General features: G+C 36.8%; 2 protein-coding genes across 3 annotated transcripts; one reads left to right on the top strand and one right to left on the bottom strand.

Annotated features, from left to right (window-relative positions):
* Positions 1 to 407: 407 nt before the first annotated feature.
* LOC103992987 (LOB domain-containing protein 15) lies at positions 408 to 1,566 on the bottom strand. The gene is made up of 3 exons (XM_009412918.3): positions 1,456 to 1,566; positions 968 to 1,214; positions 408 to 881 (listed from the first exon to the last, which is right to left on the bottom strand). The coding sequence occupies exons 1-3, from the start codon at positions 1,467 to 1,469 to the stop codon at positions 507 to 509; spliced, it is 636 nt and encodes a 211-aa protein (XP_009411193.2). The 5' UTR covers positions 1,470 to 1,566; the 3' UTR covers positions 408 to 506.
* Positions 1,567 to 3,179: 1,613 nt separating this feature from the next.
* On the top strand, positions 3,180 to 12,485 carry LOC135617741 (uncharacterized). Of its 2 annotated transcripts, none has more exons than XM_065118289.1 (13): positions 3,180 to 3,420; positions 5,918 to 6,839; positions 7,122 to 7,216; positions 7,305 to 7,424; positions 7,640 to 7,727; positions 8,062 to 8,153; positions 8,238 to 8,342; positions 9,457 to 9,566; positions 10,241 to 10,328; positions 10,407 to 10,442; positions 10,634 to 10,804; positions 10,923 to 12,036; positions 12,125 to 12,485. In XM_065118289.1, exons 2-11 carry the CDS (start codon positions 5,921 to 5,923, stop codon positions 10,715 to 10,717), a joined length of 1,737 nt encoding a protein of 578 aa, XP_064974361.1. In that variant the 5' UTR covers positions 3,180 to 3,420; positions 5,918 to 5,920; the 3' UTR covers positions 10,718 to 10,804; positions 10,923 to 12,036; positions 12,125 to 12,485. The 2 variants fall into 2 exon arrangements, with proteins under 2 accessions (XP_064974361.1, XP_064974360.1); XM_065118288.1 differs by having other exon boundaries at positions 10,911 to 12,036.
* The last annotated feature ends 1,344 nt before the right edge of the window (positions 12,486 to 13,829 follow it).

Raw genomic sequence — 13,829 nt, 5'->3', positions numbered from 1 at the left:
TAGCCACATGACCAAGTTCTCTGAAGTTGGTACTCTAGATCACATAGGGAGGATGAATCAAGCATACTATCTGTCTCCTCTGTGATTTGAGAGAGGAGATTAAAGGTACAGACAAACATGTGAGGAGGGGCTGACTCACTTGTTCAGTGAGGAAGATCCACATACACGTGCAAGGACTCCACATGCTCTCTTGACTATCATCTCTAATCCCATTGACGGAAGGGGCAAGCAATTGTTTCTTGTCCTTAAAGCTTTTTGGATTCAGTGACTGCTCTTAGCAGAAAGGCACTGCTGCATTCAACGCATAGGAGTTCGTGAAAGCAATCTAAGAGAGCGATGGAAGAATGCCTGCTCGAAGCAGAGGCAATTGTCCAAGATTTTGTGTTCAGAATATAACTCCACCAATATGTAACTAATAAGATAAGAATTACTTATGATAATACAAGACATGAGTAATAATTCAAGATAGATCACCTTAGAATCCATCGTTACCAGTCTCCATTGTTTCAACCGAAGTATAAGGTATTGTGGTTCATCGTAATGGCGCTTGAATCGAGAGAGGTGTACATGAAAGAGGAAGAGGAACCGAGGGCCGGAGGCGGCGATGTCACTGATCGCGGCGGTGGTGCAGCCATGGACACCGCCTCAGAGGGAGCAAGAAAAGCAGCATGGGATGTTGGGATGACACCAGCGCTAGCTTGCCTAAACTTATGCTTCAAGATCTCAGCTCTTACTGCTTGGAGCTCCAACTCCAAGGCCTGCACTTGCTGCTGTAACGCGGAGATCGCCCCCATGCATCCATAGATAGGATCTCTCAGCCTCAGATTCGCTTCGTAGACAAGGCTGTTTGCTGCATCAGCTCTCTGGGACTCAGGAACCTCCTAATGAACCACAACACACAAGCTCTCATCAATACCGTGAACGCGCATCAGCATGAATGGAAGTTCTTTAGGTCCGAGTCATAAACCAGTAGCATCTTGGAGATGTTGCTTGCACCGAAGACTTTATGCACCGAGGCAAACCTTTGGGGCTCGTGTGGTGCGAAATAAGGGGCGAACGGGCAATCTTGAGCGCACCGCCGGCGCAGGAGCTTGCACGCTGCGCATGGGGTGATGGTGTTTATTGTTCCCACCAGACTCAGCCGCCTGCCAGTTCGATCAGTGACGACATCGGCCTCTCTCTTGATCTTCTTTCCAACCTCTTCGATCCTCTCCCTGAGGCGCAGAAAGAACGATAGCAAGAAACCATCAGGAAAGGAAAGAAAAAGAAAAGCGATTTCCTTAGGACCTAAACGTGATATAGAAAGAGGATTGAAGATCCTAAGGATCCGGTGCAACGTCAATTGAGGGCGAACACGCTACCATAGCAACACGAGACAAAGAACACATTGACTGACAGCAGAATCAGCAGTAATCTGGAAGACGAAAAGCTTGTCCTCTTATTTGGCGTACTAACCTTGGTGTGGACATTCAGGCATGCTCCTTTGCACTGGTTATGGAGTTGAGGTGGGACGACGAGGGCTTTGATACAAAGAGAAAGGGATAGGTGAAAGAAGAAAGATGGAATATGAAGGAAGGAAAGAGTGCTTAAAAGGCAAGGCATTAAGGGAAAGTGGGCCTGAGCTGATATCACAGATAGATACTAAGAAGGAAAGATGCCAATCAGAATATGGTTAATGGAGATTTCTTTTCTTCTTTTCTTTTCCTTGTGGGGTTGCTGTCTGCTGATGTTTCTGCTGATGTACAAAGGAAGCTTGCACAAGACAAAGAGCTCCTTGGGACATGAAGAGAGACATCACAAGGAAATGACCTGCAGCTTGTAGATGTAAGCCATCACAGTTAATTTTTATACCAATGGATCATTGGCTGATTTGATCTAACCTTCAAATGACATTTCTCTCTATTGTTTCTGGAGATTGGAACATTTAAGTGTAAGATAGAGCTTGTGAGTTTACATTCACATCTTTTACATTGAGTTGAAGAACTCACTATAAATGGCTAAGATAAACACAAAAGAGAGAGAGAGAGAGAGAGAGAGAGAGAGATTATAAATGAAGAATAGCATCAAAGCTAACCCTATACAGATGAAAGTTGTAGACAAGTTAAATCAGATTAAACATGAAGCAACAATGATGAGCTTGATTAGAATGTCCCTATTCTGACAGACATTTGAGTTAGTACATTATTGCACAATTAATAAGTATCATATTAGAATCTATATATGAACATAATATATGATTTTAAAAATTAATTAAAAAATAATAATGAGCTTAGATCATAAGATTTTTTTTTGGACTCTGTTAATAAACAAATTCTCTCAATTTAGAATACTCTAATTTTTTTTTTCTTTTCCATAAGAAAGAAACTTCTTAAAATACTCTAATTGATGTTTTTTAATGAATACTTCTTTTTGTTTAAGAAGTTTTTTTGTTTTTTTATTCTCTTTGACAACCATATCAGCTATTAATCATCAACTCATTAAGCACAAAAATCCTCATCCCAAAGGTTGGTGCACATATTTTTACTTGGATAATCCAAAATTAGAAACACCAAGCAACTAAAATGATTTCAAATAAAAAATAAAAAAAAATCAAATTATTAGTGCATATAATAAAAAATGAGAAACACACACACACACACACACACACACACATATATATATATATATATTTTACATGCATATAAATATACATACATACATACAGATCCATACATACAAACATACATATATATATATACATGTATATATATATAGTGTGTATTAGTGTATATATTAGTGATAATATTAGTGTGTGTGTATATACACACACTAGAAAAAGTTCCTAATTAACCATAAACAGTGAAATTTATTATTAAAAGTTTTAATGGCAACAAATGATTTGTCATTAAAATATCATCACTGAATCCTTCAAATTTATAAATTAATCATGATTTTATCACTAATATTATCATGAATATTTTAGGTTTTATGATGATAAATAATATTTTGATTGGTAGATATTATTATTATTATTATTATCACAAAGACAAATCATCACTTATGTTTATTATGTAATATTTAAGTTTATAAGGTTAAATATACATTGAATTTAAAGTTATGTACGATCTGGACCGTAGGATCATTTGTGATGTCGATCCTAACATCGCTTCGTCGTCTGGTTAATATTAGACAGACCAAAAAACCCCTAAACCCTCAGCGGAATTCTCGAGCATTCGGCTCCAACGTCCCCCGCAGGGTCGCCGCCGCTCCGCTAGAACGCTGCTCCAGCTTCGGCGCTTGGTTGCCACCGCTACTACCACCACTCTCTCGTTGCCGCCAAACCGTCGCTCCGTCGCCGTTGCTACGCCGCCCCATCACTGCCGATCTTCTTTGCCATTTCTTCGTGTCTCAGCCACTCCTCGTCTCTGACCTTCGACAAAGGTCAGATCTCGTGCCCTCCAATCTTGTAGATTTATTCTTTCTTCGAGCGATCGTAGTTCCTTTCGTTTCTGTAACATGAGTTAGGACGCATTCACTGTAATTGCATCTCTATTAGTCTTTCTATGCGTGATCATGTCAAACATCAACCATCTCATGTTTTGGTTTTGATTAAAGAATGGACACATTGTAGATGATGTGTCTCACTAAAGCATAAGGAAGGATATTCTTTAATTTGCTAAGGCATAAATATGAACCTACTCTAAACTTGTAGTCGGATGATTTTTGTGGATCAGTTAGAGCTCTTATAAATTTTCTTATAATTTAATGTTCTCTCTATTTCTTGTTATTGTAACACCATGTACAGCGAGGAGTTAGTGAGCAACTAGTTTAATCAATAGATTTTTTTGACGCATTTGCTTATATTCACAAGTGATGGTTCCCTTAAGAAGAGCAGCATTCTGTTAAGTCAAATCCCTTCCTGGTATTTTTCTAAAAATTATCATTAGTTATTCATTCGATTAAGTTTGACTTGTAGCTTTTTTTTTTTTGTGATATTGACTGTTGAATAATTGATTCTTGCAAATATAGGTGATGTACTGCTATCGAAAATCTTTAAATTTATAATTCCCCCATATTTTTTTTCTTGTTCATTGCTTTTGTTTGTTTTGCATCAAGCCATTAAACACTAGTTCAGTTCCTTGATTGAATTATTGCTATAAAATGTCACATTGTTTTACCTTTCATATATAGAAAAGGTGAGAATTATAAAACAGCACCTTCCAGAATATATAGTTACAAAAAGACAATTTCTTTTAACAAAAAAAAAAACTATGAGGTTTCATCAAGTTTCAATATCAAGCATTATCCAGTGAGAAAGAAAAAAAAGAGTTTAGTGTCCCAATGAGAAAGAAAGAAGAGTTCAGCGGCTTACTACAGAGAACTTTTACTTTAGTTACATGCTAACCCTATATATACTAATCTCTTCTTGGAATGTTGTGATATCAATATCATATGAGACAAACAAAAAACTTTTTTCTAATTTCATTTTGCTTTTGATTATTCTGAATGTATTGAATCATCTATGATATAACTTATGATTGTACATATCTTCTAAGATCATGTTAATGTATAATAGCATGATATCTGAGTAGAATGTTATTATGGTAATTTACTTGTGCTCATGAACATGGTATCTCAGTAGATTGTACATATCATTTAGGTGATACTGAATTTTTTAATGCTAATTTACCAGTGCTTGTGAACATGACTTTGTGTGATTATTAGATTTGTGTTTGGATTGTATTAATTGGTAAGACAACATCTGTTGTTACAGTTCAAAACATTAAACATTCCTTAGGCTGAAATCAGTTCATCACATTGGCTATGACTTTTTCTTCTTGTTGTTGTAGAAATAATTTCTTGAGTAGATGACTATAAGAAATTGATTTTAAATGCGTAGCCACTGCTGGATGAATGACGGAAAACAAAATGGTGCAAAATAGGGATCATTACAAAAATAAGGATAATTTTGAAACATTATTAGTTGTAGTTTAAATTAGAGAACTTCTATTAGAATTTAATTTTCACAAGTAGTTAGAAAGAATTGGCCTTGTGAATCCCTGATTCTGATTTTCTATTCAGGAAAGTATTGATCTTCAAATAACACTTTAGTGTTGGTAGTGTCGTTGCGTATAACATTTTGATGATATTGACTTTGAGAAGCCTAATGAAAATGCATCTAAATTTTTAGATGGTTGAAGGATGGCAATGAACCATTATATCCTAGTTGCACACAATTTTTGAAACTTTCATATCTTTTAAAACATTTTCATATAAAGTGCATGAGTCATATGACAGATAAAGGTTTTACCATGATATGAGAATTGTTATGTGATGCCTTTCCTGCAGGAAATATGCTACCTAAAACATACTATGATGCAAAAATAAGATCATTTGTGATTTAGGTTATGACTATGAATTAATAGATGCTTGTAAAAATGATTGCATGTTATATTGGAAGGACAATGAGAAAATTGAACAATGTAGGGTATGTGGTGCATTAAGATGGAAAATAGGTAAGAAAAGATGAAAAGTCTAAAAGGATCCCACTTTAAGTACTATGAATATTTCCCAATTACATCAAGGCTTCAATGACTTTTTATGTCTACAAAAACAGCTTCAGAAACTGCTATATTAAGAATTAGAAATCGATCATTACCAACCAAAATTAATTTGGTGATAGTGAAAGATATTTATATTTCAGATCATGGCAAGAAAATCAGTTCTTCGGCTTTCCTTCCTTCCCTAGCAATCGGTCTTTTCATCACCACATTTCATTTATGCGGACAAAGATGCCATTTTGGATTGGTACCTTAAACATTTTGAGAGTCATTATTTGAATTAGGGCTTACTTTCTATTTTTTTAATAATGAAATTAACCAACAGTTGGTTCAATTATAGTTTAAAGGAATTAGTTTTAAATTCCTTTTTCTCTTAGACAATGCCTGTCAGAGTTCGTTTGAAGACAAGTGTCCACAGAAAACGGAAGGTTTCAACTGAACGTGGGAAGGAAGCTAGTATTGCTAATTCCAGCAAGAGAAGGAATCAAATGAACCGGGAAAACACAAAAGCTGATGGCATCAAATGCAATAACAAACCCTATAGAAGGACAAAGATCAGGGAAGTAAGCTCTCCATCTCTGAGTGGAGGCAAACAGCAGCAATTATATAGGGAAGGAAAGTTTGAATCAGATGATGTTAAGGGAAGTTTTGGATCTGAGCCTCGTGACAGGAAAAGGAAGAATGCTGATGCGACTAGGAAGACTCCTGTGAGGGAGAATTCTTCAATTGCTATGAAAAGGAAATTGAGTGAAGCTGCAGTGTTTAGAAGAAGAGGTAGTCATGTGAAGCGGGAAATTATTGATGAAGATGATTCTTATGCAGACGAAGGAAGTTATGATAGAGCTTCTGTTCTCAGTGGTCGGAGTGTCAAGAACAATACAAGTCGTGGTAAGAAAGGTGATATTGAAGGTGGAGGCGCCAGTGATGATTCATCTCGTGTAAAGCTTAGATCAAAACTAATTAACAGTCTGGAAACTTCTGCTGATAATCTTAGATTGAAAGGGAAGGAGATCCCCAGAGTTATGTCTGCTGATAGGCATGTTGTTGGTTCTGGAGATGAAGTGTCAGAAAAACATGCTGGGAAGAAAGACAACGCGGATCCAATTGCAGAACAAAAACATCGAAGGTATCAGACTAGAGTGCTGGACAAATATGGAAAGAAGACTCGGATTAATCGGAAGGCTTTGGCTGATGGTACTGAAGAAATAGGTCGTCCGCTGAAAAAGAAAAAGCGAGTTATCAAGATTGATCCATATGACATTTCGAACAAGCGATTAGATGACAGTGTTTCTAACAATGGTCAGTATCTCTTAATTTTACTTTTAACAATATCTCCATGATAGGTTCCAAAAATGGTTTTTTTTACATCTTGCCTTTCTCCCATGAGAATCACCATAAGTAGTATAGCAGTCATTCTAGTATAGTCATTCTTGTTGATTGTTCCAATCTGGCTGTTGTCGTGTGACCACTTCACCAAATCATAGAAAATCTGCCTGACAAGATTAATGCCTCTCAAGACAAATTCGTATTCTTAAGTGTTCATTGTTATTGTTTTCACCACATTTTGTGTATGACATACAGAGAATGTAAGTGAGGAAAAGGCTGAAATGTCAAAGAATGCTCAGTTTCGTGCGATACAGCCGAGCCCAGCAATCCTTTCATTTGTCGAAGATAATGTAATAATTAAGAAACATAATCTTCTTGTATATTTGTTTTTTGTTGCTGTGTTCTGTACTCCAGTTAAATGCTTTGTCTTTCTATCAGCTATTGGGTCGCAGGCGATTGATTGAATTGCAGAATGCTGGATACAATGTCAAGCTTTCTGCTCCTTTAGATAATGTTCCGTTCTCAACAAGCACAGAAAGAGAACGGATTGAAGAAAATGTATGAGTTTGATTGTTCGACACAATTATTATTTCATTTCTCTTTATTCAATATAACACTGGTTACGAATAAATAGCTTGCTGTTTTCACCAAAGTTAATTTATTGTTATTTGTTGCTCCAGAGCTCAATATAAACACTAATAATAACACTATTAAAGGTCATATGTTCTCGACTAACTTAGACCTCCTAATGGTGTGTGTCCTTCTTATAACAGGTATTTAGGAATAAGTTGGAGTTTTTTGCTGCTGCAAAAGTTTCGACGTCCATTCCACCCCCCATGATTCCGGAGATAGCATTTGCAGGTATTTAGAAATTAATCTTTTAGGCAAGCTTAGTTGGTTCTTATGTCCAATGATGCTTTAGTCTTGCAATCTCTTGCATGTTCAATTTATTCCTTGTGCTTTAACTATTACATGTGTATGTTTATTTAGCTAATTTAGAATAATGTTTGCGTTACATGTTGGATCTTATGTCAAAGATGTGGCTTTGTTACTTGTTTGTCATCTTATAAACTAACGTAAAACTGGGAATAAAAGCTTGTTTAGTTACTCATCTAGGTCTTTCTATACTGTTTTCCTTCATATTTGGTTGAAAAGTTTGGTATCGGCTGCTTAACAAGCAAGGTTGGTCGTTTAGGTAGATCAAATGTTGGAAAATCATCGCTGCTAAATGCTCTTACCAGACAATGGGGAGTCGTAAGGACATCAGATAAGCCGGGGCTTACTCAGGTAATGTTTTTAACAGTTAGTCCAAATGGACTTAATGTATCTTTAATGGAAAAATATTGATAATTATTTATTATCCTTCCACAGACTATTAACTTTTTTAGGCTTGCCTCAAAGCTCTGTTTGGTTGACTTGCCTGGATATGGCTTTGCTTATGCAAAAGAAGAAGTGAAAGATGCATGGGAGGAACTTGTGAGTATACATTTGAAAACATACTTTTTAATTCTTACCAATCGGAAATAATCAATTAGTTTCTAGTTTTATCAGGATGCTTTTGTGATGCATTAATTATACTTTTCAGATCATTATATTTATGTTTTCACAAATTCCCTTTACGTGAGATCTTTTATTTTATATTTTGATGTGCATGGTTTTTCCAAACGGCTCAGCCAAATGCATGGCCATCGTGAATTAGTTGCTTCTAAAGGATCATTTTTTTCATTGTGATTTCCTATATACTTCATGTAGTTGTTCCATGTATTAAACATAGAATTCTGATAGCCTTAACCAAATAGCCTTTCCTGACTATTTCGAGTCACTGTTAATAATTTGTGGGGATGGCCTAGGAATAGACATATGAGATTCTATCTTTTTAATCATATAGCAGATTTTACAGAGAGGATTGTTCCTCATGTGAACTCTTGGGGACTCATTCAAGGAAAGGTCTAGCTGAGTACAGAGGGCTAGAAACCAGATGATGTCTAGAGCCTCAAGAATTGTGTTCTAGTCCTACTTTGATGAGTTATACAGCTGGTCACTTTCGGCAGGATCTGGAGATGAATTCTGTCTTCAAGGTGTTTTGTCAAAAAAGGAACAGGAGTCCAGCAATCCTGCTCTAAAAAATCTTAGTAGTGAAGGACAAGGGATTGGATTGGGTTTGTCGAGACCGTACTATACCAAAACAGGGTTGATAGTTGTGGTGACCGTACTATACGAAAACAGGCTTGGATGGACTCTATGGACATGGTACAGGCAAGTCCATTTGGACTGTGTATATGGTCTCTGATAGTGGTTTATATGGATGGTATAGGCCTGGGAATCAAGGTACAGAGTAAAACTAGTACAACCCTGTTTAGGAAAGGATTGTGTGATTTGAGCATATACATATTCTAATGTATCTTATTAATTGCCAGGTTAGTTTAGAATCTTAGTTAGGTTGGATGTTACAAGCATCAATGGTCGAAACAGGCCATGAAAACAATTCAAACAGTCCTTATTTTGGATGTGTTTATACTGAATAAAATCTCTGGTTATTTCAATGCTTTCATACTGTGGAATTGATCTGGAAAATTATTTCACATTGCAGGTGAAGGAGTATGTTTCAACTAGAGTTGGACTGCAGCAAGTCTGCCTCCTTATTGACACCAAATGGGGTATGAAACCAAGGGATCATGAGCTCATTGATTTAATGGAAAGGTGTGATGAGTTTTCTCATCTTAATTCATCGTTTTTAATTGTACATAAGTGCATAAAATTTTCTCATCTTAATTCGTGGTTATTGTAGATTTTTCCAGATTAGCATTTTGATGGATCAATAGAAGTATTGAGATACAAACTCTTGCACTGTCCACAACCTTCCATCCACCTAAAATTAGATACAAACTCTAGACGATATCATTTGGTATCCATATGACACAGCCCAGGAATCTAGACAAGGGTCTTATAAGTCTATTTTAGGGTCATTGAGTCATAGATTCTTTAGATTTGATTTTAATTAATTTCAAGTCATGATATATGTTTATCTTAGCTTATTTCCAAGTTTAGTCGGGTTTTTAGGGATTTTTTGTATAATTTTTTGTTATTTCTGGTTAGTATAATGGACTTAATGCAATGCAAAACCTAACCTGGTGGACTTTTTTAAAACAAAGATGAGAAATTAAAATTTATGCAAACTGATCTAAATTATACTTGAATATATACATCCAGGATTTGGGAATTGTATGAGGCTGAACAGATTTGAATCTGGACCTTCAAGTGTTGGTGCTATCAGCCCATTCTGACTTGGTTCCTTGGGATTAATTGCATTCCTGGAATTATACCAATTTGTGGTGATTTGATTAATTATATAAATATGATGTTTACTTTTTCAGATCCCAAACGCCTTATCAGATAGTATTAACAAAGACTGATGTAGTGTTCCCAATAGATGTTGCTCGTCACGCTATGCAAATTCAAGAGGTAAGTCTATAAAAAATTTTGGCATTTTGTTAAATGAATATAAAGGAAGCTGTAATGTTCTCTCTTTATATATTGCAGAATTTCAAGACAAACAAGTCTGTCATAAACCCTGTGGTGAGATTTCATGCCCTTGTCTGATTTATCTTTAAAATGAAATTATTTTAGTGCCAGTCTGTGGTGTTCTGAGGTAGCATGCATCATACTTGTTGCCAACTACTAGAGGATAACATAGGACTTTTGTAAGTGTGAATCATATAGAAGTGCAGCCTACAGGTAGACAACTAATGATGTTTCAATGATTGCAGATGATGGTGAGCTCCAAGTCAGGTGCTGGCATCCGCAACTTGAGGACTGTGCTTGCAAAGTTGGCTCGTTATGTTAAGCCATAAGATATCTATCGCCTCAATGATCTCACCAGCATTTCCTTCTTGATTTGATGAACCATATGCTTTCACAGTTAACATCCTGATGATCAGGTAATTGAAGGATTGTCCTACTCTAAATAGAGAAATATCTGAAGTAGTGGGTTTCTTATTTTCTCTTGGAATTGAACTCTAATTATAATGTTTTGTCTGATCCTAGCTGGTGTTCCAGGCATTTAGCCTGGTCTAATTTACAGGCCAGCTTGGGCAGGTCATTGCAACTTGCCATGCAAACCAAACTGCTGCTGTTCTTATCAGATCATTGTTGGTGCATGCTTATTACCTCCTTGTAGGATCGGAGAGTGGCTCAATGCCTTTGGTGCCAGACTGCAACCTAAGAATTCTGATGGCTAGGAATCATTGATAAAATGATTATCAATGTAATAAAATGGTCAACGATCATTAGCCCTCCCTAGGAATCATTAAAGATAGTACTTTGACTATTTGAGAATCATGATTTGTTGTTGATCAAGCCTTTTATATCAAGAAAGAAAACAAGAAGCTTGGTGTTATAACAATATGTTGGGTAATTTTGTGGAAAGTCTTTTATTTTGAGAAATTTTGTGGAAAGTCTTTTAAGGGATTTTTTTTTTGGAAAATTGTCCGAATATGTTTCTTTACGCCATTGTTAGTTGCACGCCAGCCAATCCCATTGACCTTTTTGAGCCGTTGTGATCACATGTCCTGTCGGAATTCTTCTCGATTCTAATCACCTATAGATAGAAAAAGTCGTCTTCCCCTTCAGACGAGCAACCTTTGCGTGTCGAATCGAAGACACGGTCGTACTCGATCCAAGGGAGGAGATATCTTCGAACGGATGACCGCGTCTACGGTCTGATTTGGTCCAAACCAGGACTCGATCCTAACCCCACCAAATCCAACCACTCCCCTTGTACTACTACCACTACAGTGGGCCCCAGTTCGAGGAGAAATTATTGCGGCTTTGGACCAAACATAATACTATATATATTTATTATTATACCCACCCACCTTCTCAGATTTGATCTTGTAGCTCTGGTCGGAGGCGGCTTCCAAGTTCTTGTTTTGTTCCTCAACCAGCCTCAATCCTCTCCATATTCAGGTTTTCAATTCTAGTTGTTCCCTAGCGAAGAGGAAGAGGAGATTGAGGGAGGGATATGTGTCCCCTGAGAGTGCTGTTGATCTTTCTGTCGGCCACTTTGGCTGGTTTCTTTGTGCTCAGAAACCTCAAGGCCCAGCCGGAGCTCGTTGAGGCGCGCCAGGAAGAAGAAGACTCTTCTGAAGAACAAGTCTCCCTTTCCACCAAGGTAACGGAAATAGCTAGGAAAAGTTGAATCTTGCAAGCTGTTCTCTGATCTGTGCTGATAATGGTTTTTTTTTCTGGGATGAGATCAGGTTCGATCAACGATCGGTGATGGGTTCTGGACCTGCGTCGACATGGCGAGTGGGAGGTACTTGTGGAGGATCCTGATGGCCCCTTCTTCTGCCACCAAAGAGAAAACATGCTGAATTGCTGATGTATGCGAAGGAGCTTCTTATTGCCCATCTTGTTTTCCTGTCTTTGTTAGAAAAGGGGAAGATTAATAATTGTTGATACTTCATGCATGGAGATCCTGCATGCAGAAAGAAGCAACATTGCAAGACTGATCTGATAAGGAAATTTGGAAAGCTACAAGCTTTGGTGCATGTTTATATGCCTAATTTGTTTCTTGTATTTTAACAGCCTGAATGAATGATAGATTCTTGACTTTTTTCATATCTAAAGACTCCTCCTGAGAGATTAGGTGTTGCTAAGGTTGCATAATTGGTGTTCTGATATGTTGAGATTCAAGTATTTGGCTAAAGATGCCTGACCTTTTGTTAATTCAGATAGATTGAACACATCTGAATAGGTGTGGAATGATTGGTTCTGATGGTCTTACATTTTGTTGTCCTGGTAAGATTAGATTACAGTAGATCATCAGAAGGGAATTCCAGTCCTGTTTGATTTTGTTTTTGGTTTGTAATTCTCAGAAACATCTTACATGTTTCAAGAGCCCTAGAAGAAGCAGAAACCATGCCGACTTAGGGCTTTTGAAACCGTAAATGAAAGAAGAACATGATTCTGGCTTTGGTGGTGGCCCTTGCCTAGACAATGTTTATCTTTTATGCTTCTTGATAACACAATGAAGAGTATGTTTGCATCTTGCTTTTAGAGAACAAATTGATTGCAAGAATCCCTTCTGTTGTTGTTCTCCATTGCGACTACATGTATCCTTCCTGTTGGAATTAAACTTGTCAAGGTATCATAAAGATATTCATTATATCAATCAAGAGGTGATAAACATTAAAGGCCTACAGAAGGATAAACCAAATTGACTATTAGTTCTTGAACAAGTCTCTTGGAAAAGAGTAATTTATATTAAATGTAATGAATGTAATGTATTTATGGGGATTAGTGTTGGGTCATGAAACATGAGTTTTTGAAGTTGTAGAGAATATTTTCTAGTCCTACTCTTCCTTTGTATGATTAACTCTTATCTCTTCTCTCTGTCTGGTTCGACATTTCCTATTAACTCATCGATGATTGTCATGGATTGAATCGTGCCAGCCACATACCAAGTGAAACAAGCAATTGTAAATGCTGTCTGATTGCCTGTGCATCGCTTTCGGTAAAACACTTCAAGAGGTAGTTTGACTAGTTTTATGGTGTCTGATTGCCTGTGCATCGCTCTATCGATCCGTCATGTTTGCAAATGCAAGTAGAACATAATAGCCTGTAAATGAAGGTTACATTGTATTTGCTTCTTCTGTAACTTGTGTATATTAGATGGTGGTAACAGATGCAGTCATAGTCCCCTTTGATACAAATACTATTCAGTGATTGTCTATGATTGGCCAACCAAACATGTAGAAATACAGGCATAATTTTTGTATGCTTTGTTCTTGCCATTGTCATCTAAGGTCTGTTTCATTGCAAAAGAAGTGATTGTGATTCTTGACAAGTTGCAAATGATGTAAGCTGCATCAACCAAACACCCTCAGATGTATTATTGTTCATAAAAGAATCCTTCATCCATCACCTGTATCAGTTGTCTTTGCATGAAGACGAAAGATCTGT

Source organism: Musa acuminata, chromosome BXJ2-7 (assembly GCF_036884655.1).
Source record: "Musa acuminata AAA Group cultivar baxijiao chromosome BXJ2-7, Cavendish_Baxijiao_AAA, whole genome shotgun sequence".
NCBI lineage: Eukaryota > Viridiplantae > Streptophyta > Magnoliopsida > Zingiberales > Musaceae > Musa > Musa acuminata.
The sequence above is the reverse complement of the archived record's forward strand: the minus strand, read 5'-3'. Positions and strand labels throughout refer to the sequence as shown.